Source organism: Hypanus sabinus, chromosome 1 (genome assembly GCF_030144855.1).
Source record: "Hypanus sabinus isolate sHypSab1 chromosome 1, sHypSab1.hap1, whole genome shotgun sequence".
Taxonomy (NCBI): domain Eukaryota; kingdom Metazoa; phylum Chordata; class Chondrichthyes; order Myliobatiformes; family Dasyatidae; genus Hypanus; species Hypanus sabinus.
The window spans coordinates 77,994,145-78,016,973 of NC_082706.1; the positions used below are offsets into that span (position 1 = coordinate 77,994,145).

The 22,829-nt window shown below is 41.0% G+C and overlaps 1 protein-coding gene across 4 annotated transcripts in view; it reads right to left on the minus strand.

The window, feature by feature from the left end:
• The window catches only part of golga4 (golgin A4), a 192,904-nt gene that overhangs the window by 139,945 nt on the left and 30,130 nt on the right, over nucleotides 1–22,829 (minus strand). For 3 of the 4 annotated variants that reach the window (XM_059971108.1, XM_059971100.1, XM_059971093.1), the window contains exons 3-7: nucleotides 10,044–10,127; nucleotides 3,508–3,828; nucleotides 3,142–3,189; nucleotides 1,662–1,718; nucleotides 897–995 (exon numbers count right to left, since the gene is read on the minus strand). In XM_059971108.1, the coding sequence (XP_059827091.1) occupies nucleotides 897–995; nucleotides 1,662–1,718; nucleotides 3,142–3,189; nucleotides 3,508–3,828; nucleotides 10,044–10,127 (609 nt within the window). Of the gene's footprint in view, nucleotides 1–896; nucleotides 996–1,661; nucleotides 1,719–3,141; nucleotides 3,191–3,239; nucleotides 3,247–3,507; nucleotides 3,829–10,043; nucleotides 10,128–22,829 lie in introns of those variants that run through there. The other variant, XM_059971114.1, reaches the window with a different exon arrangement.

Genomic DNA, 22,829 nt, shown 5'->3' on the forward strand with positions numbered 1-22,829 from the left:
ATCCCAACCTCACCAGAACTCCTGCCCTTCTGCCTCACCTCCGGCGCGGCTTCTGAGGTAGTGATGGTGCAATAAATAAGCCTCCTATGGATCATGTAAGCAGGAGTTCCCTGTGTAGAAAAGGTGGCAAGTTGTGGGTAAATGCCATCTTCCTGATGTTCAGAAGAGTCAGTTGATCATATCTGATGTGACTATCAGCTTCTTGAACAAGAAATGTGAAGGAAATTGCAGAGATTAAGAGTACACTGTAAAGTTGGTATGGAGCTCGCAACACGACTCCCGTACGCAGTGCCATCTTGGCAAAAGGGAAGTCAATTGGCCATTGGAAACTGCCCCTAGAGGATAGGTAAGTGGTAGAATCTAGAAGGATTTACTCAGCCAAGAAACTGGATAAAGGTAAGATTTGTTAACAATTGGTGGTTGGTACTCATAGGTAGAATATAGGTAGATAGGTAGAAAGGCACATAGTGTTAAGGAAGCAGTGAGATTTTTTGCTTGGAAACTGCCCCTAGAGGGTAGGTAAGTGGTAGAATCTAGAAGGATTTACTCAGCCAAGAAACTGGATAAAGGTAAGATTTGTTAACAATTGGTAGTTGGTACTCATAGGTAGAATATAGGTAGATAGGTAGAAAGGCACATAGTGTTAAGGAAGCAGTGAGATTTTTTGCTTAAATTATAGGTTTATGTAGTCACTGTTTGTTGTATTAACAAACTCTGCCATTGAATGGAGTCATGGCAAAATCAGACCCAGAACTTACTTCCCATTAACAAGCTCAAATACAGGACATCAAAATTATACAATTGAAAGTGGAACAGTATACTCACTTGCCTGCATTGCAATCTGTTTAGTTACCATCTAGCTAATTATGAAAACATGCACCAATTATGCCTTCTACCTGTGTCTGCAGAACACCAATAAATTGATCTTTCTCCTCCAGAGCTGCTTCAAATTCATCCTGAATGTGCTTCTTTGCCTGCTGAATCATTTGTAGCTCCTGTGAAATTTATAGACAAGAATTGTCGAGAGTTGACATTAACTTCCCATAAGAACTCTCCCCCAAGCAAGTTTAACAAGAGTAGGTGGAAAAAAAAACCACCTAACGCCCTGCTGCGACCCATGTCCAGATTACTTATAAAGCGCCAGCAGTGTTATACTGTTTACTTCTTAAACTTATGCTATAAATGAACTTAATGCTAAATGTCAGTCTTCTGGAATATATTCTATTATTTATTAATTTATTTGTGGTAATATTATTTTATGTTTTGTCTCTGAGTTAAATGCACCTTGGTCCAGAGGAACAAAGTTTGGTTTGGCAGTATACATGCATATAACTGAAAGGCAATAAACTTGAACTTGAGTTTCAGAATACGAGTCATTCATTTCAGGTGGATTTTAAAAGGAATTGATTTTTTCCAAAAGTCTTTCTTATTTTCTGTCCCAGACAGATGAGTCATTCGCAAAAGCACTGAACATATTTAAGATGAGGACTGACAGATATTCAGACTACTATGTAAAAAGAGTGTGGTTGATGGCAAGGTTGGGTCATTCATGATCTTATTGTGTAGCAGACTTAAAATAGATCTCCAAACAGAAGTTTAACAAAACCACAAACAATAAACATGAAAGAATAAAAAATAAGTTCAAAGCATGCAGGTCTCACCTCACGTAATTCGCCAATCCTACGCAGGGCTTTATCTTGACCCTGACTCAGAACTACCTTAAAATTTAGGTAGAAATATTATAACATCAATAAACAGTTAATGAATTAACCTTTCCACATATTGAAATTAAGTTGCACTTCTATTGCTATCTCAATTTCAACATTCTTGTTTATAGATTACTAACTGTTTAAGAAAAATATTTATATATAACATGATAGTGAATATTTCAAACAAGTCAAATTCTGACAATCTAGTACCTCTGGGACTTTTGAAGCACCAAGCAAACTTCCACTCCGTGACCACCTTATTAGGCACACATGCTCATTAATGCAAACATCTAATCAGCAAGTCATGTGGTACCTAATAAAGAGTCCACTGAGTGTATTTTCTAAACTATTGGACATTACTCCCATTAACACACAAAAAAACTTTTTCACACTTTTTATATGAATTAACAGAGGGGTACAATAATGTTCCTAGTGATCCTGGTGTATTTAAAGGGAGTATACAGGCATTCCAGGCCCTGGCTTCAACCAGAAACCTACTTATGTTCCTGACACATGACATTTCAGGCCACAACAGCAGCTCTGACAACACACCTAGCCCACAGACAGGAATCTGATCTCGTCTACATTCTATATCCCTAGTCAATTTGCTGAAATTGCGAGTAAGAGAGACCTTCTGAATTTCCAAACAGTCAGATGCCAGAACATCAGACTTCTTGGACATGTAAGAGTTAATGATAACGCTGTTAAAGCTGCCATTTTAGAGTATCCCTTTCACTACAGCTTCAGAAGGATATAAATACTAAACTAAGTGCAGTGTTTTAGTGTTGGCCAAGATTGCGGACAATATGAAGACAGGTGGTGGGGCAAGTACTGTTGAGGAAACAGGAAGTCAGCAGAAGGACAGACAGATTGGGAGATGGGCAAAGAAGTGGTTGATGGAATACGGTGTAGGGAAGTGTATGGTCATGCACTTCAGTAGGAGGAAAAAAGGCGCAGACTATTTTCTAAATAGGGAGCAAATTCAGAAATCAGAGGCACAAAGGGACTTGGGCATTCTCGTGCAGGATTTGTAAAGGCTAGTTTCTTGGTTGAGTCAGTGGTAAGGAAGGCAAATACAAGGTTAGTATCCATTTAGAGAGGACTAGAATATAAAAGCAAGCATGTAATACTGAGACTTTATAAACCATTGGTCAGACCACACTTGGAGTACTGTGAGCTGTTTTGGGCCTCTTCTAAGAAAGATGTGCTGGCATTGGAGACGGTCCAGGAGGTTCCTGAAAATTATCCCAAAAATGAAAGGGCATTCTACACATTTGTGAAGAACAGGAGGATGTCTTGAGTGTGGGTAGGACTGATCAGGGATAAAAAAACTACATGCAGGAAGCTCTGAATTTACTTTGAATCATCAGTTTGCTGACTTGACCCATTTGCTTCTCTTTTACAAGTTATTACAGACGGCATCTTCACTTACCTGCATTTTCTCTTTGTCTCTCTGTAAAGTTCGATACGCAGTAACTAGCTGAAAAATATATTCAAATGGTTATGAAATGCTCACCTTCAGTACTCTATTCTGAATATTTTTACTTCCAAGTATATTTCAGCAGCACGTTATTACAAATATTTGATTTGCCAGTTAGAACATATTCATTTTTCTATAAACATTTCCAAAATAATGACATTAAGCCAGGTAAAGAAAGAGAACTGAAGAAATGTTCAGCCAAATAGATTGCAATGAACACCTTTAACAAAGGCACAAGGTAAAAGCAGAGAGGACTGGGTTTGAAGCTCTCAAAAAAAGTCAGAGATCAATCAAGTGCATAATTTCAACTACAACTACCTCTGAATATTTTGATCTATAATTAGCCAAACTCCGCTCAATCCGACGAAACTGGTTGGAAGATGGGTCCTTACTGAGGCTCTCAAAAGTGCCTGCATTATCTTCTGTCTCACTTTCAATATCTGATGATGGATCAAAGATGGCACCAGCAGACTGAACATCTAAATCAATCCGATTAAGAGACTCTCTTGAAGCAGTTCGTACAAGTGAGTCTTTTGAAGGCGATGAGAAAAGTGATTCTTTGGAAGAAGCTCGAAATAAAGACTCCATGGAGGGAACACGAAGTTGAAGTTTCTGGGCAAACGACTGCATTTCGGTTTTCTACAAAAAAAAACAAAAATTTCATTGAATTACTTTTGAATCATTTAGATGAAGTCACAAAAGAAAATGTGTTCAAGTAAATGTCAAGCATTTCCTTATTTTGAAACGCCAGTGAGCACTGATCTGTTTTGGGGCCAGGATGGCAACATAGCAGCGTAAAGCTATTACAGTGCCAGTGACCCAGGTTCAGTTCCACCACTGTCTAAGGAGTTTGCACATTCTCAATGATCATGTGGGTTTCCTTCAGCTGTTTGTTTCCTCCCACATTCAAAAGATGTACAGTTTAATAGGTTAATTGATCACATAGGTGTAATTGGGTGATGAAGGTTGTTGGGTTGATGTTACTGTGCTGCATCACTAAATAAAATAAAGCAGAATTAAGAGACCAAATGTTAGACTTATGGCCCAAAAAAAGGATGACTGGAGTTACTTAGCACTATCGTGCAGGGTGTTTACCAAGTGCGTCAAAATTCAAACTTACAAAAATTAGCAAAAGGAGTGAAAAGAAAACTGCCAATATTTACTAAAAGATATGTAGCAGAAAATACTATTTGTCCTGTGTGAACTGCTGGCACTCTCTCTCCCTTCAACTGAGAGCGATCCACCAATTTTTAGACACTGGGATATACCATCTTTAATCACCTACAAAGTTAACTGAAGGACCCTTTATAAGAATATACCAGAGGAAGATACTGAAGTGCACACATTTAGTGCAACGACAGCAGAATGACAAGGCAATGTTTGCATGGAGTGCACTGTGCATGCATGTGCAAAATCCTCAGTGAGCACACTCCGTCACACCAAACAAATGTTAATACTATTCCATAACCCAAGGTAGAACATAGATTTAATAAACTATCACCAGTTTTGATTCAAAGAACAGAGTGCAGAGAAAAGAAAGTGGAGATCATGTTTGAAGTAGCAAGTGAGAAATAGACATCTTGCAGGGTGGAAGCCATTTGAAAAAAAAAATTATCAGAATTGAGTCTTATCTGAGCCATTAAAAAGGGAGTTTAAGCCAAGTGGCATTCTCTGAGTGGCCAAGCTTTGGCTCAACAGGCTTCAGCAAGAGCAGGTGGAGGCTAAAGATGCTGAGTCTTTAGAAGTTAGTTTGTTGATTGTAGAACTTAAGCTTAAGAAGGTAGAGCCTAAGTTATAGCAAATGTAAGCAGGATGGTAGTTCAGGCAGTGGAATGCTCTTCTTGTAAGATATGGGACTCCAGGGGACCTAGCGGATCCCCAGATGACTAGATCTGTTGGAAATGCACCCAACTTCAGTTCTGAATGACAAGGTCAAGACTGTGGCTGTGAAAAAGACGCCAGGATGGTGTGTTGCCTCATGGTCCCAGATGTCTCAGAATGTCTGCAAAATATTCTCAAGAGGAAGGATGATCAGCCAAGGTTGTAGTGTACATTAGCCCCAATGATATAGGTAGAAAAGGGGAAGTAGTCCTGTGCAGTAACTATTAGGAGTTAGGGAAAAGGCTGATGAGCAGGACCTACAAAGTAGTAATCTCTGAATGACTCCCAATGCCATGTGCTAGTCAGGGCATGAATAGCATGATGGTACAAATGAATAAGTTTGCTGAGGATCTAGTACAGGGGCAGGGTTCCAGATTTTAGAATCATTGGGATCTCCTCTGGGGAAGATACAAATTGTTAAAAGGAAAGAAGACAGGTACAACTGAATCCCAGGGGGACCAATATCTACAGCAGTCCTATGCCCAGTTCAACACTGACTGGCAACTCCTGCGATGCCATCTGTATATCTGCCTGTGCCGTTCCTTCACATTCATCTACTGCACAGGAAGGGGAGCCTGTTACATGGGCAACAACTTGCTCTCCATATCATACTGTCCTGGCTTGTGTATCACATAGACAGCAAGAATGCAATACCCATTGTCAACCCCAACCAATGGAAGGCATCTCCTGTCTCAGTGGCACTTATGGAGGCAAAAACAAAGTTCGTGTCACAGGAGAATGGTATTTCAACAGCACAAGGAAAAGAATGAGAATATGGATCTAAAATCTGTGATAGTGTTGTTTTCTAATGAGAAGTTGTGACTGGGGATATACCACAAGCTCAGTAATGGGACCTTTGTTTGATGCACATGAACGGCTTGGATGTGAAAGTAAGAATAATAACTGGCATGTTTGCAAACTGTACAAAAATTGATGACATCAGATACAGAGGAAGCTTGTATAAGGCTACAGCATTATCCAGTTTGGATGAACAGTTGTAATTGTACTTGGAATTTAATCTTGATTAACATGAGGTGATGCATTTTAGGAGGGCAACGATAGTAGAGCATATGAAGTAAGTGGAAGGGCCCTGGGGAGTGCTGATTAATAGATGGTCCTTGGGTCTAAATCTCAAAATGGGGCCACACATGGGATGGGTGATGACAAAGAGATATGGGATGCTTGCCTTCGTTAGCTGTGCCATAGATAGGAATGCCTAAAACAAAAGGGCATGGATTGAAGATGAGAAGCAGGAAGTTTAGAGAGGAATCGAGGCTTTTTTTTCCTGTTCCACAGAAAATGGCTGGAATCTGAAATTGCCTGAATTAATGGTAGAGGCAGTGATTCTTACAGCATTTAAACATTTGATTCTCCAAAATATTTTACATGATTTTCTACCTGTATATTGAAATTGCCCAGGACTGTCATATTTTACATACCTTTTCAATCTCCCATTTTAATGAGATACAGCACAGAATATACACCTGTGGCTCTTCCTGCCATGCCACTCTGCAATCCCAGAACAGTTTACAATGGCCAATTAGCCTACCAACTAGTACATCTTTGGACTATGTGGAGAAACCGGAGCACCTCGAGAAAACCCATGCAGTCATGGGGAGACCATACAAATTCCTTACAGGCAGTAGCAGGAATTGACCCCAGGAGGCTGGTACTGTAAAGCGTTGTACTAATCACTATGCTATCATGCCACCCTTTTCTATCTCCCTTTGTAATTTGTAGCCCTTCTCTCAGTTTCACTTCACATTGTATCTATTTGCATCCAAACTGGCCCAATCTCTGCCCTACTACTCTGGTTCCCGTCCCCCTGCCAAGTAAGTTTACAGTCTCCCGAACACTCCGGGAAAACTGCCCACAAGGATATTGGTCCCCCTCGAGTTCAGTTGTAATCCATCTTTTTTGTATAGGTTATACTTTCCCCAGAAGAGATCCTAATGACCCAGAGACATGAAACCCGCCCCCTGCACCAATTTCTCAGGTATTTGGCATTCATCTGCCAAATCATCCTACTCTTACTTTCACTGGTTTGTGGCACACACAGCAATCCAGAGGTTACTACCCTTGAGGTCCTGCTTTTTAGCTTTCTACCTAACCCACTATATTCTCTATTCAGGACTGCAACTCTTTTCTGACCTATGTCATTGGTACCATGACTTCTGGCTGTTCACGTTCCCACTTTAAAAAGCTGTGGATCCTGACCTTGGTATCTGGGGGGCAAAATACCATCTTGGCATCTCTTTCACATCCACAGAATTTCCTGTCTGCTGCTCTAACTACAAAATCCCGTATCACTTCTGTTTGTATCTTACACCTAGGTTTTACTAAATTTTACCCTGTCCAAATCACTTGTACTGTGGATGGCCAAGGCAATGTTAGGGAAGTAAAATTCTCCCATTCAGTGCATCCAAGAGAGTTTACTGGAACAGCTCACCCTTAGTCTCAGGAGTATGAAGTGCACAGATGGGTTGAGGTTATGAGGAACAAGTTAACAACTTCATTGTCAATTCAAAGATTATCAAAAAGCATTGATCGGCTTAATACTAAAGGTCCCATTTACACCAGCTGTAAACATTTGGGAGCTTAATGTCATAATAATGATTTCACCATTCAAAGCTCAAAGTACATTTATTATCAAAGTATGTATACTTTATACAACCTTGAAATTCATCTCCTTACAGGCAGCTACAAAGAACCCAACGGAACCCATTAATAAAAAGACCAAACGCCCAATGTGCAGAGAAAAAGAAGCAACTTGTGTCAACAATAAAAGAATTTAAGTTCCTGAAAGTGAGTTCATAGACATTAAGCCAGGCATGACTCAGGAACAGGCCACACCCACAGTTCAACACAGATGAGTAAACTTCATTGGGCAGCAAGCTGAACTGGTCCATCTATCACCTTCTTTCCCAACACCCCAACCTTTTCAATCTGGCCTGGCACTTAAATCGTCCAAAACTCAGGTTGTTCTTTGCTCTCAAGATGGTGCCCCGCCTGCTCAATTTAGACCATACCCAATATTTCCAATTTGGCCGAGTGCTTAAATCGATCAAATTTCTGGTCTTTCCTTGCTCTTGGGCCCAGACCAGATCTCGACTCTGCCTTGCCTTAGTTCTGTCGCATTGAATTGCCTCAGTCTACACCAGCAATAGGCAAGCATTAGCTCATTCCCTGCTCTCAGCTCTGGAACATGCTGCCTCGATTCAGCCACAACTGTTGTGCACCTTCAAGACTTCAGTTCACATCACAAAAATGTCAGGTTGTATAGGTGGTTCAAAACCTCAACTTCTAAAGGGAAGTTACAGGCTAATGTTAGTAGTAATCATTTACCAGGAATGTTATTAATAAAATAATTAGTTGTTTTCTTTCCTGCACATCTGCCCTCACCCCATCGGCCCGCCACCCCACTCAGGATAGGGTTCCCCTTGTCCCCACCTACCACCCCACCAGCCTCCAGGTCCAACGTATAATTCTCCGTAACTTCTGCCACCTCCAATGGGATCCCACTACCAAGCACATCTTTCCCTCCCCCACCCTTTCTGCTTTCCGCAGGGATCGCTCCCTACGTGATTTCCTTGTCCACTCGTCCCCCCCCATCCTTTCCTACCGATCTCCCTCCTGGTACTTATCCTTGTAAGCAGAACAAGTGCTACACCTGCCCTTACACTTCCTCCCTCACCACCATTCAGGGCCCCAGACAGTCCTTCCAGGTGAGGCGACACTTCACCTGTAGGTCGGCTGGTGTGGTATACTGCATCCAGTGTGGCCTTTTATATATTGATGAGACCCAACGCAGACAGAGAGACCGTTTCGCTGAACACCAGAGAAAGCAGGATCTTCCAGTGGCCACACATATATCTATCCATGGCCTCCTCTAATGTCAAGATGAATCCACACCCAGGTTGGAGGAACAACACCTTATATACTGGCTGGGTAGCCTCCAACCTGATGGCATGAACGTTGACTTCTATAACTTCTGTTAATGCCCCTCCTCCCCTTCTTACCCCATCCCTGACATATTTAGTTGTTTGTTTTTTCCTCTCTCTCTCTGCCCATCACTCTGCCTGTTCTCCATCTCCCTCTGGTGCTCCCCCTCCCCCTTTCTTTCTCCTGAGGCCTCCCGTCCCATGATCTTTTCCCTTCTCCAGCTCCGTATCACTTTCGCCAATCACCTTTCCAGCTCTTAGCTTCATCCCACCCCCTCCGGTCTTCTGACAGTGAGTCTCCTTATAGATGCTGCCTGGCCTGCTGTGTTCCACCAGCATCTTGTGTGTGTTGTTTGAATTTCCAGCATCTGCAGATTTCCTCGTAGTTGTTTTCTATGTTTTGTTTGCCACGAAAAAATAGTCGCTGAGTTTCACCAGCAGCATCATAAACCAGAAATGACTGAAGATAAGTATATTTCTTTATGGAGAGAATTCTAAAAGTTTGGAATTTGCTGTTTCCAGGGGACTATTGATAATCGATAATTTCAATTCTGAAATCATAAGTTTTTGAATACTAGAGAAACATTTACAGGATTCAAGCAGAAGACATTTCAAAAAAATTCTAGCTTTATTCATTCTTATCTTTATAAAACCCAACAACATTTTTCCCCAGAATTTCTTAACCAAGTTTGAAATATGGAAATAAAATTGTGCTAACTACTCCCAAAAGTGCTGCTGGTCAGTTTCACTGGACACTGGACATGAAGCCCATCACAATTGTTCCATCTTAACTTGCACCTTCCATACCTCTCACTCATCATTTCAAGATCCCTTTGTTCTTCTAATCCAAACTGAAACCTCATTTACTAATTTTAACAATATTGTAGGCAATGAAAATAAAATTAAATATTCATGAATCTGCCCTGTTGAAAGTATTTCCACATTTTAATTAAAGCCATAACGTTGGGTAGAATTTTATAACTCATGGCAATCACAAAACTTGATTGATGAATTAATTGCTGAAAGTCTCACCTGGACAGCTGCTGAACCATCACCATTTAAATTATCTATGCCCTTTGGAGAGCTCGAATGATCTGGCAGTGCCTTTTGTGCATTCTGGAATATATAATCAATTAGTAATGAATAGAAGTTCCACATTGCTCTGTCAAAAACTGAAACAAATAGCATTTATTTCAAACAACAACACACACAAAATGCTGGTGGAACACAGCAGGCCAGGCAGCATCTATAGGGAGAAGCGCTGTCAACGTTTCGGGCCGAGACTCTGTCAGGACTAACTGACATTTTAATTCCACGTCCCATTCCCATTCTGATATGTCTATCCACGACCTCCTCTACTGTCAAGATGAAGCCACACTCAGGTTGGAGGAACAGCACCTTATATACCGGGTGGGTAGCCTCCAACCTGATGGCATGAACGTTGACTTCTATAACTTCTGTTAATGCCCCTCCTCCCCTTCTTACCCCATCCCTGACATACTTAGTTGTTTTTTTTTCTCTCTCTCTGCCCATCACTCTGCCTGTTCTCCATCTCCCTCTGGTGCTCCCCCTCCCCCTTTCTTTCTCCCGAGGCCTCCCGTCCCATGATCCTTTCCCTTCTCCAGCTCTGTATCACTTTCGCCAATCACCTTTCCAGCTCTTAGCTTCATCCCACCCCCTCCAGTCTTTTATCATTTTGCATTTCCCCCTCCCCCCACTACTTTCAAATCTCTTACTATCTTTCCTTTCAGTTAGTCCTGATGAAGGGTCTCGGCCCGAAACGTCGACAGCGCTTCTCCCTATAGATGCTGCCTGGCTTGCTGTGTTCCACCAGCATTTTGTGTGTGTTGTTGTTTGAATTTCCAGCATCTGCAGATTTCCTCATGTTTGCATTTATTTCAGTTCCATTTCTAAGGGTCACAGAATTTGACTAATATTTTAAAAAGCTACTAATTGTTCAGTTGGGTAGAACACAATTCAAGATTGTTTGAATTTCAGAAAAAAATAACTATGAGTAGCACACAGTTTTTAAATGAAATGATAAACAATGCCCTTTTCTAAATAAAATCCAATAAACAAAATGTGAAGACTAAAGAAATGGTACACTTTGGCTGCTCTCAGCCAAATTAAACTCTTCACTTTCTTAAATTAACACGAAACAATATTCATTGTGGAGATTATGCTCTACTGCACAAAGGACAAAAGTGAGTAGTAACCTTGAAGGAATGGAATAAATTCAGCACTAACTTTTTGTTAATTGGCAAAACTAAAGTTAATTTACAGATGAAATTTTGGGCCAATATTGTCAATACTGGCCAAGGTAATACTAAATAACTATCTTCACACTTAAGCTGACAGGTAAATTCAATAGTAAAAGTACTCCATAACCACTGAAGGATTTTCCCATCTAATTATAACGTAGGTGACAATTGCAATTCACTGCTTTTTGTTAGAATAGCACTTGCAGCAAATGCAATTTGCAATTCGTTGAACAAGGTAAAAATACGGATAATATGAATACTTTCACAGCCAAACCTTGAAGCACAATTATCTTCTATTTTGATCATGAATAAAACCTGAGGAGCACACATTTCCAAAATTTATAAACGTTTATAATTACCAAGTGATTTACAAAGCAGTTTTTTTTACAAAAACAACAAAGTTGTGGGAAAAAGAAATTAAAGATTAAGGCACTTCAGTGAACTTCCTGAGACTGGTATTCTGGATTAGAAGTGGAAACGGTGCTCAGCTTCAAATTCCTGGGTGTCAACATCTTTGAAGATCTATCCTGGGCCCAATATATCGATGCAGTTACAAAGAAGGCACGACACTGGCTACATTTCATTGGGAATTTGAGGAGACTTGGTATATCACGAAAGACTCCTGCATATTTCTACAGATGTACCATGGGGAGCATTTTAACCAGTTGCATCACCATCTGGTATGGAGTGGCCACCACAGGATCAGAAAAAGCTGCAGAAAGTTGTAAACTCGGCCAACTCCATCATAGGTACTATTCTCTCCAGCATCCAGGATGCCTTTCGAAAGGAGTTTGAGGAGACTTGGCATGTCAACAAATACACTCAAAAACTTCCGTAGTTGTAACATGGCGAGCATTCTGTCAGGCTGCACCACTGTCTGGTACAGAGGGGCTACTTCACAGGACCAAAAGAAGCTGCAGAAGGTTATAAATCTAGTCAGCTCTTTTTGGATACTAGCCTACAAAGCACCCAGGATATCTTTAGGGAGCAGTGTCTCAGAAAGGCAGTGTCTGTTATTAAGGACCTCCAGCACCCAGGATATGCCCTTTTCTCACTGTTACCATCAGGTAGGAGGTACAGAAGCCTGAAGGCATACACTGAGTGATTCAAGTACAGTTTCTTCCCCTCTGCCATTTGATTCCTAAACCGACATTGAACCCTTGGACACTAACTCACTTTTTTAACTATACAGTATGTCCTTTCTTTTGTATTTTTAAAAATCTATTCAATATACGTATACAGGCAGTCCCCGGGTTATGAACGAGATCTGTTCCAAAGTCTGTCTTTAAGTCGAATTTGTAGGTAAATTGGAACAGGTACATATGGTTCTTATTTAGCGGCAGTTAGTCAAATGTTCCAAATAACGGGAAGAAATGCCTTAATGACACAGCGAAGTGCCCTCAGATTTAGGGAGCAATACACAAGCAAAAGCTTGAGCTTGAAATCCCCAGATGCATTAACTCAAGTAATAACGTTAGCCAATCCTTGGATGCACTTTTCCTTCTCTTTCAAAATGTAGGTCCTTTCAGGCATTTTTTTTTCCAAAATAAGCCAGTCTCGTCCTCATTAAATATTTGGTCTGACAAATAACCTCCCTCCTCAATAACTTTTTTCAACATTTCAGGACTCATCGCACTTACATCGGCACTCGCTGCTTCACCTTGCACTTTAATATTATGTAAATTCGCCCTCACTTTGAAATGATTGAACCAACACTACTCGCAACAAATTCTTCATCACAATCACCTTCGCTTGCTGCACGTGCAGCTTTTAAATCATTTAAAAGTCTTCAAGCCTTTTCTTGCACTAAAGTAAGGCTAATAGGCATATTACGCTGATCGTCCAACCGAATTATCATTAGCCTTTCCATTTCAATAATTAAACCACCGCATTGCTTAGTAATAATTGTAGCTTTCATCGGAGCAGGGCCTTTCACATGCTCCATTATTCTCACTTTATCCTTTAAAGCTGTTCCAATCATTGACCGACTGTAGCCTAACGCTTTTCCAATGACTGATGGTGCTTCACCTCTTTCTGATCACTTTACTGTTTCCACTGTATTTTCAATCATGATCGTTTTCCTTTCCTTTGATTCATTACCAGCACTTGCATTGGAATTACGCTTTGGAGGCATGGTTACAAGGGTAAATAAGAGAAAATTTTAAGCCAAATACAAAGTTACACACTCAACACAGTGTTAACGGCAACGTGATCCAACTTAAAATGGCAGAGGGCGTGCTCCTTCCTCGAGCTGACGAACTGCTGAAGCCGCGTAATGTTTTCAAATTTTTAATAATAGGCTTTATGGTAGTCCGTTCGTAAGTACGAGTTGTCCGTAAGTTGGACATTCGTAACCTGGGGACTGCCTGTACTGTAATTGATTTACTTGTTTATTTTATTTAGTTTTTTTCTCTTCTAGATTATGTATTGCATTGAACTGCTGCTGCTGCTAAGTTAACAAATTTCACGTCACATGCTGGTGATAATAAACCTGATTCTGATTCTCTCTGTGACCTTTGATGCCATGTCCAATCAAAAACCTAACAACCTCTGCCTTAAATACACCCAACAACCTGGCCTCCAGAGCTGCATATGGCAACAAATTCCACAAATTCACAACCCTATGACTAAATTATGATTAAGCCTTGGTATTAATGTTTAACCACAACTAAATATGGCTTCACTTAACAGATGATTGAACTTTTTCTAGACTGGATCTGTAAATAGTACTCTCAAGCAGGAAAAAATGGTTTGCTGAAGAATATGATCTTATAGTTGCAGAAATGTACAATATAGCAAGAGATGATTCCGTCCACTGCTTCTATAAGCTTGAGAAACACCAGATTATCTTAAAGCCAACTCTTATCCTCATCTTTAAATATCCAACTTATATTACAATATTTAGAAATCAGGTTTCACTACCTCTTCAGCACTGGCTTCTTCTTTCTTATTTTCAATAAACCATAATCATAAATTATATACCCAAGCCCACCTCTGAGCATTGATCCCCAGACAATGACACCAACTATCTTCTAACGTCCAGCCCCTGATTACGTTTTGCAACCCATCAAAGAGCCAAATTTTGTCTCCATACTTCCCTTAGAACTTTGCACCTTACTTTTATATTGTCAAGTCTCTGTTCCTCAACAAGCTATCTGCCAGAGAAACTGTTTTATTTTAATTTCCTTCAGTCCTCACTTACAGTTCTTGATAAGGAAATAAGTTTGTTCGAGGAAAACATCTTATTAACTGAAAACGTATAAATCAACAGTGTATTTCCCATTGCTATTAACATAAAAGTTCTGTTTAGTTATGCATTTGAAGTTAGTAACACTTAAAAGATATCAATGCAGATACCTGAAATAAATGCATTTTATTTAACATATCTGAGGAGAATAAAAAACATCTCATGCACTTATGTATGCTTTCTAAGTAGTCTCTAACTGACAGAAATTACCTCAAAGGGTCTTATCTTACTCAAATGGATATATCTACTGTGGGAGAATCCACAATCTGGAGTCATTCTCTCAAGATTAGGCCTGACCCAAATTCTCTGATGACTCAGCAATAGTTCAGTGTATAAAGGGAGGATAGGAGAATGCATATAGGGACCTGGTGGAGAACTTTGTCAAATGCTGCAGCTGATTCATCTGCAGCTCAACATTAGTAGACACAGGAGATTGTGATGGACTTTAGCAAGACTAAGCCTGAACTGCTCCCTGTACTATTGATGGTGAGGACCTACAGGGGTCAGCAACCTTTACCACTGAAAGAGCCACTTGGACCCGTTTCCCACAGAAAAGAAAACACTGGGAGCCGCAAAACCCGTTTGACATTTAAAATGAAATATCACTGCATACAACGTTTTGTTTTGCCTTTATGCTATGTATAAACAAACTATAATGTGTTGCATTTATGAAATTGATGAACTCCTGCAGAGAAAACGAAATTACATTTCTGCATGCAACAAAAACATTTTGAACTCCGAAAAAAAGACGTTGGGTTGAAGGTTACTTTTAAGTAAAATACTCAACGTCTATTTGAGTCCTTCTTGTATTTATGAAAAATGCCAAACTTAAATTTGCCGCCAGCAGCAAACCAAAAATAACGTCAGCCAGCTGTCAACCTGAAAAATAAAAGGACTATTTCACTGAACAATGAAAACATATGGATATATGTAAAATAATAGGCAATTAAAATATTTATCATACTTGGTCAGGTTGACTCACACCTGACAATGCAGTCGTATTCAGTAGGGATGGATCGATGCTTAGGGGAGTGACCAGGAAGGATAATGTGTTTTTTTCCTCTCTGAACTCACAGAAGCGTTTCCCAAACGATGTTTGCATTGCGATGATTGCAGAATGTAAATACTCCGAATTTATCATGTCGTGACCTTGTTTGAACTCTCTCAAATTGGGGAAGTGAGACAATGTGCCTTTCTGTAAGTCTCTGGCAAGCACTGTCAACTTGCGCTCGAATGCCAAAACATCCTCCAACATGTGCAGGGCTGTACGTCCTTACCCCTGAAGAGCTGTGTTCAGCGTGTTCAGATGCGCTGTCATGTCTACCATGAAGTGTAGCTTTTCCAGCCACTCTGGCTGTTCCAGCTCAGGAAAGGTGAGCCCTTTGCTGCCCAGGAAAGTTTTCACTTCTTCCAGACACGCGACAAAGCGTTTCAGCACCTCCCCTCTGGACAGCCAGCGATAAAAACACGTTGTAGCGGTGTGCTACACGCAGTCAGTAAACTGCAGTCAAAGATAGCTTTATTCGAACTAAACAGCCTTGCTTTTAAGCCTCCCTCAACCCGCCCCCCATGGGCGCGGATGCTGCAAAAGACACGCACTCACAAACCCCCGTAGGCTATCTCCCTTAGCCTGAACGCTGGCTAATTGTGAGCCGGTTCGGATGTGTCAGGAAATGGGTCGCCACAACATCTTATTTAGATTGTACAAGATCACCATAATCTTCAAATTTAGAATTACATTTCAAAAACTAACAAACTAACATAAAATACATTTTAATTAAATACTGACCAATTATTTCCCAAAGCAACAGGGAGCCGCAGCACAGACGTAAAAGAGCCACATGTGGCTCCGGAGCCGCGGGTTGCCGACCCCCGACCTACAAGTACCTCAGGGTGTACCTCCATGACAGATGAGTGGAGTACCAACACAGAGGCTGCATACAAGAAGAGCCACATTTGCCTCTACTTCCTGAGGAGTCTGTGAATGCAAGCCTCTCCTTCACATGTGCTCTCAGTCTGTTGTCACCAGTACACCCTATCCTCATTATATGCGGATTCACAGTTATGCGAGGAACCTATTTCTACCAATGTCTCCTTATATGCGTCCAAAACTCACAGTTATGCGAGGAGCACAGCTTTCCCACCAGTACAAGTCACGTGCGCACGCCTCACAGTTGGGGTGAGAAGCACCGATTTCCCACCAATACAAGACAGGTGCACGCGCCTCTTGCGCTCTTAAACTTTTGTTGGTTTTACCTATGGTGCAGTGATTCTGTGCTTGAAATATTTAACTATGCCTCCTAAGTATCTGATTTCATGTCCTGGGCCATCAGCCGAGCATCAGAGAACCGCTTTAACATTTGAAAAAAGTTGGAAATTATAAACAGCGCAGCATCAGGTAAAGGTAACACAGCTCTGGGACGCTACTGCCGGGAACAGAATTGTGCCTTTAAAGTTTTTCTATTGTTTGACAATGCACCATCATTTGGGCAGCATTCATCGTAATATAACAGTGCCTTTCCTGCCGCCCAACACAACATCATTGATTCAACCACTCGACCATGGTGTGATCCACATTCAAGTTTTTTTTTTACGGCAAACTATCTCTCAGATGCTGCAAGCAACAGATGATTTTGAAAATCTCGGGTGTTTAGCAACGGTGAGGGAATGGTGGAAGTCGGCACAAATGGGGATGGACATGGACCTAAGTTTAGAACAGAGTCAGCATTTCAGTCATTCCCTGCTGTCAACAGATGATTTTGAAAATCTCGGGTGTTTAGCAACGGTGAGGGAATGGTGGAAGTTGGCACAAATGGGGATGGACATGGACCTAAGTTTAGAACAGAGTCAGCATTTCAGTCATTCCCTGCTGTCAACCCTTCTTCCCCACAAGCAAATTTATGCTGAAAAACAAAATACTGCCAAGCAAACAACCCTCACCACTTTCTTCAAACTGGTGTCATCTCCTGCTGCCGTTCTGTGAGTCTTCCTACACACCTTGCTGTGAGAATCCATGTAAAGCTGCCCAACATAACAACAACTGCTCATCTCCCAGAGCGAGCACACCTGTCACTGTTGGTGAGTACACCCTAGTATGTTAACTTCCTATGATTTATTACATTGAATATTACCTTAAATTGATTAAATATAATATAAATGTTGCCTTGTGGTACTGCTTTGTGTCGTATTGGTATGAAAATGTGAATAAATTACAGATAAAACATACTTAGGAAGCCCTCTGGAATGCATCCCTATTTTCTCCATTTAAATAATTATTCACATTATGCATTGACTGTGAGGAACATTTCCCCCGCATATAATGAGGATAGGGTGTACAATCTTCTATGTGGTTGTGTGCTGGGGCAATGGCATCAATACAGCTTATGCCAACAGGCTCAATAAACTGATTAGAAAGGCTGGCACTGTCATAGGAGTCAAACTCGACACATTGGAGGCTGTGGTAGAATAAAGGACCCTACGGAACATCCTGGCAATTCAGGACAATGTTTCTCACTCTCTGCATGCCAGCTTGACTGAACAGAGGAGCACTTTTACTAATAGACTAAGACAACTGTGCTGCTCTAAAAAGTGCTATAAGAGGTCATTCTTAACCTTGGCCATTAGGCTAGTCAACCTATAGCTGGGGAAATGATGACCACCCCCCCCCCCCCACCCCCAAGACTGTTTTTGTTAACTTTTTATTCTTTCTACTTCTCTAATATTTATATCTGTGCAGGTGTAATGCTACTGTGACACTCTTAATTTCCCTTGGGATCAATAAAGTATCTATTTATGTAACAAGGTAAACTGATCCAGCAAATTTGAAGACGACATCAGGATTGGGGGTTTTGTGAACCACAAGGAAGGCTATCAAAGCTTTAAGTTTGACCTTGACCAGCTCAAATGGGTAGATGGAACGTAATGCAAACAACATTGCACTTTGGGAGGACAAACCAGGGCAAGACTTATACAGTGAAGAGGGGCACTGATGTGTGCAGTAGAATAAATGGACCGGGGAAAACAGATCCATAGTTCTTTGAATGTGACACCACAGGTAGGTTGGGTCTTAAGAGTTTTTGGCACAATGATCTCATAAATCATGAGGATAGGAGCAGAAAGAATGAGAGCCGTTGGATCACAAGGAGAAAGAAAACAAAAATAATTGGGCAAAGAGGGGGAGTGGAACTTGGAAAATTTAACATTCATGCCATCAGACTGAAGACAACCAAGACAGAATAAGAGGTGATGTTCCTCTAATTTTGTTTGGCCATTATCTGGCAGTGAAGGAGGCTGTGGACAAACATGACTGGGTGGGTATGGGATGTGAAGTTGAAATGGCTGGCCACTGGGCAATCCTGGCTGGCAGAGCAGAAAGTGAAAGTGCAATCCCTTACCTACAGCAGGGGATTAGGGGAAACTGGTGGACTATGTGGAAACTTGGTCCACAGACACATTTCCAACTTGTCTGATTATGAACAGTACACTGAAACAAAACCCTGCCATAACCTGAAGCCCCTTACGTCTGCAGACAGATATGCCACAGATCTCAGCAGAAGATCATTCTGATTAATAGAATGGGTTGCCAATGGGCAAAAGGGTTGCAAAATGGCTAGAATGGACTACATTTTGTAAAGTTCAAAAAGATCTATGGATAATGTAGCTGTATGATCAAAATGATGTGTAAAAAAAACTCAAAAATGCAATGTAACAGAAGAGATACAAATTGTCCCACAGCTTGATTTGGGATGCTAAGTTTTTCTGCACATTTTACCTCAGGAAGAATATATCTGCTCGCCCATCAACCCTCTGTCTACTTTGCTGCATAAGTCAGCAGTGAATCAATGGTTTTAAACACTCATGACTAACTGCCTGTACATTCTCATCTTTCCATCTTAGATCTCTTCTAAACATAGAACATAGAACAGTACAGCACATTACAGGCCCTTTGGCCCACAATGTTATGCCAACCCTCATCTCAAACCATCTCAAAAAATCTGAACTGCTTCCATTCTTCATGCAAATTTAATTAGAGCCATAAGGTTGTACACCTCAGAAATGGGGCCTTCAGTATTCAATCAATCATAACCTTATGAGGTCATCCATCCCCTCCTTTACTCCAAACAAACTCAAATTACCCAATCAGGTCCCCAATCCAATGTCCTCTGAATCACCACTGCACTCTTTCTAGTGCAATTACATCCTTTCTGTAAAGTGGCAACCACAACAGCACACAAAACACCAATTGTGGCCTAAACAATGATTTGTCAAGTTGCAAAATAATTAACATCTAAAAGGTAGCAAAGCACAGCACAGCAACAGGACTTTCGACCACCATGTCGAAGAAACCATGATGTCAATAGAGAACTAATCCCACCTGCATACATGTGACACAAAGCTCTATTCCCTTTCTGCTCAGACTTAGTAATGTTTAAAAAGCATTTATATCATATCTGCTTCCACCATCTCCCCTGGCAGCACATTCCAAGCACTCACCTCCTTGCTTTAAAAAAATAGCTACATATGTCTTCTTTATACTTTCTTATTCACCTATTTCACAGTTTAAACCTATGTCTACTAGCATCTGATGTCCATCCTGAGAAAAATACTGACTGATGATCTACCTTGTCTATGCATCTGATCTTGTATACTTCTGTCAAGACACCATTCCAGAGAAAACAACGCAGGTTTGTCTAAGGGCTCCAAATAGTAATTTCTCTCAAATCCAAGGAAATTCCCCAAGAACGTCTTCTGTGGCCACTCCATATCCTTTCTGTAATGCAGTGACCAGAATGACACATCGTACTCCAAAACTGCCCTGACCAATTTCATACAGGGGCAAATGACTGCCAGAAATTTCTGCTCAAAGCCTTAATCAATAAAGGCTAGTATGTCAGAGGCCTTCTTTACACCCTATCTTCTTAGATTACCACTCTTACCTCTGGACTTGCACACAAAGATCCCTCTATGTATTAGAGTTGTTAAGTGTCCTTCCATTTATTGTATATTTTGCTCTTACATTTGACCTCTCAAATGCCACCTGCCTGAAATAAACTTAATTTACCATGGCTCCTGATGAAGGGTTTCGGCCCGAAACATCGTCACTACCTCCTCCCATAAATGCTGTCTGGCCTGCTGAGTTCTGCCAGCATTTTGTGTTTTTATTAATTTACCATTTCTCTGCTCACATTTCTATCTTGTCTACATGCTGCTGAATCTGTGACACCCTTCCTCATTACTCAACTTCACCAATTTTTGTGTCTACTAATTTGCCCACCTGTATGTTCATCAAAGTCATATATCCATGTCATAGAGGTCTCAGCACTAATCACTGTAAAATGCCACAAGTCACAAACCTCTAATCAGAGTAACAGCTCGCCATTACTATCTTCTATCTTCAAAAGCCAAGCCAATTTTGAATCCAATTTACTAAGTCTTCATTGATCTCATGTGCCTTAATTCTCTGGATCAACCTGCACAAGGGACCTTGGGGAATGCTTTACTAAACTTCATGTAGACAACATGCACCACAGTAGCATATTAACATGACTCTAGTATAGCTTGTGCATAGGGATTTGAAGTTCAATTCTAGCGTCATCTGTAAGGAGTCTGTATGTCCTCCCTGGGTGCCCCGGTTTCCTCCTACAGTCCAAATACATACCAGGTAGGTTAAGTGGTTATTGTAAATTGTCCCATCATTAGATTAAAATCTAGGTTGCTGAGGCAGCATGGCTTGAAGAGCTCTATTACTAAATCAATAAATAAAGTCCACTGCCCTACACTTAATTGTCTTTGGCACCTCCTCAAAAACTCATTTAAGTTTTTAGGCACAAACTCCCACAAACAAACCCATGCCAGTTTGTGTAGTCTATGTCTATGCTTTTCCAGATGAGAATGGACCCCATCACTAAAAATCTTCTCCAATAATATCCCTACCATGCATTTAAGAAAATATGCCTTCTATCCCCTGATCAAACATGCCATCTTTCATAGAACTGTGGACTTGGATACAAGGATCTGTCATTTCATCCACAATCATTCATGCTTACCTTCAACTTCCAAAATCAGACTTTCCTCCTCGCTGACAATATCTCTTTATGCTCATGGCTTTGTGGCTAGGTACAGCTCAAACACCATCTATAAAATTCACTGATGACAGCACTGTTGTTGGCAGAATCTCAAATGGCAATAAGAAATATACAGGAGAGAGAGAGAGAGATTGGCTGGGTGACTGGTGTTGCAGCAACCACCTTACATTTAGCATCAAGACCCAGGAATTGACTATGGACTCCAGAAATGGGAAGTCGGGAGAACACATTGAGGGGTCAGCAGTGCAAAGGATGAGCAGTTTTAAGTTCCTGGGTGTCAATATCTCACAGATGTCCTGTGGAGTGCATTCTGACTGGTTGCCTAGGCATCTGCTATGAAGGTGCTACTACATTGGATCAAAAGAGGCTGTACAGGATGGTAATTTCAGCCAGCTCTGACACAGCAAAACTCTCCCCAGCATCAAGGATGTCATCCTCAAGGTAGCAGCAACCATCATTAAGGACCCTGACCACCAGGGCATGTGTTCATCTCATTACTATCATCAATGATATGAGATGATATGGATGCAATGGGAGGCAAGGACCTTGATACAATAGCTATCACTAAAAAGGTAGTCCTGTGTAAACTAGTGGGCCTAAAGATAGACAAGTCCCCCAGTCCTGATGGAATGCATCCCAGGGTACTGAAAGAAATGGCAGAGATCATAGAGGGATTGGTGATAATTTACCAAAATTCTCTGGACTCTGGGAAGGTCCCAGCAGATTAGAAGGCGACTGTCATGCCACTGTTCAAAATAAAAGGATATAGGTAAAAGACAGGTAACTATAAGTCAGTTATTTTAACATCTGTAGTTGGAAAAATGTTTGAAGCTATCATTAAATAAGTAGCAAGGCATCTGGAAAGAAATGGATCCATCATGCAGATGCAGCATAGTTTCAACAAGGCAGGTCCTGGCTGTCAAACTTACTGGACTTCTCTGAGGATATAACAAGTGCAGTGGATAGAGTGGAACAGATGGCCATTATTTACTTGGATTTCCAGAATGTGTTCAAAAAGGTGCCACATAAAAGACTTACCCGTAAGATAAGGATAGACGGAGTTGGGGGTGATGTATCAGCATGGATCAAGGATTGGTTAACTAATAGAGAACGGAGAGTTGGGATACATGAGTGTTTCTCTGGTTGACAATCATCAGGGGCTGGGGCTGGATCTACAGCTGTTTACAATATACATTAATAATCTGGAAAAGGGGCCATGTGTAGT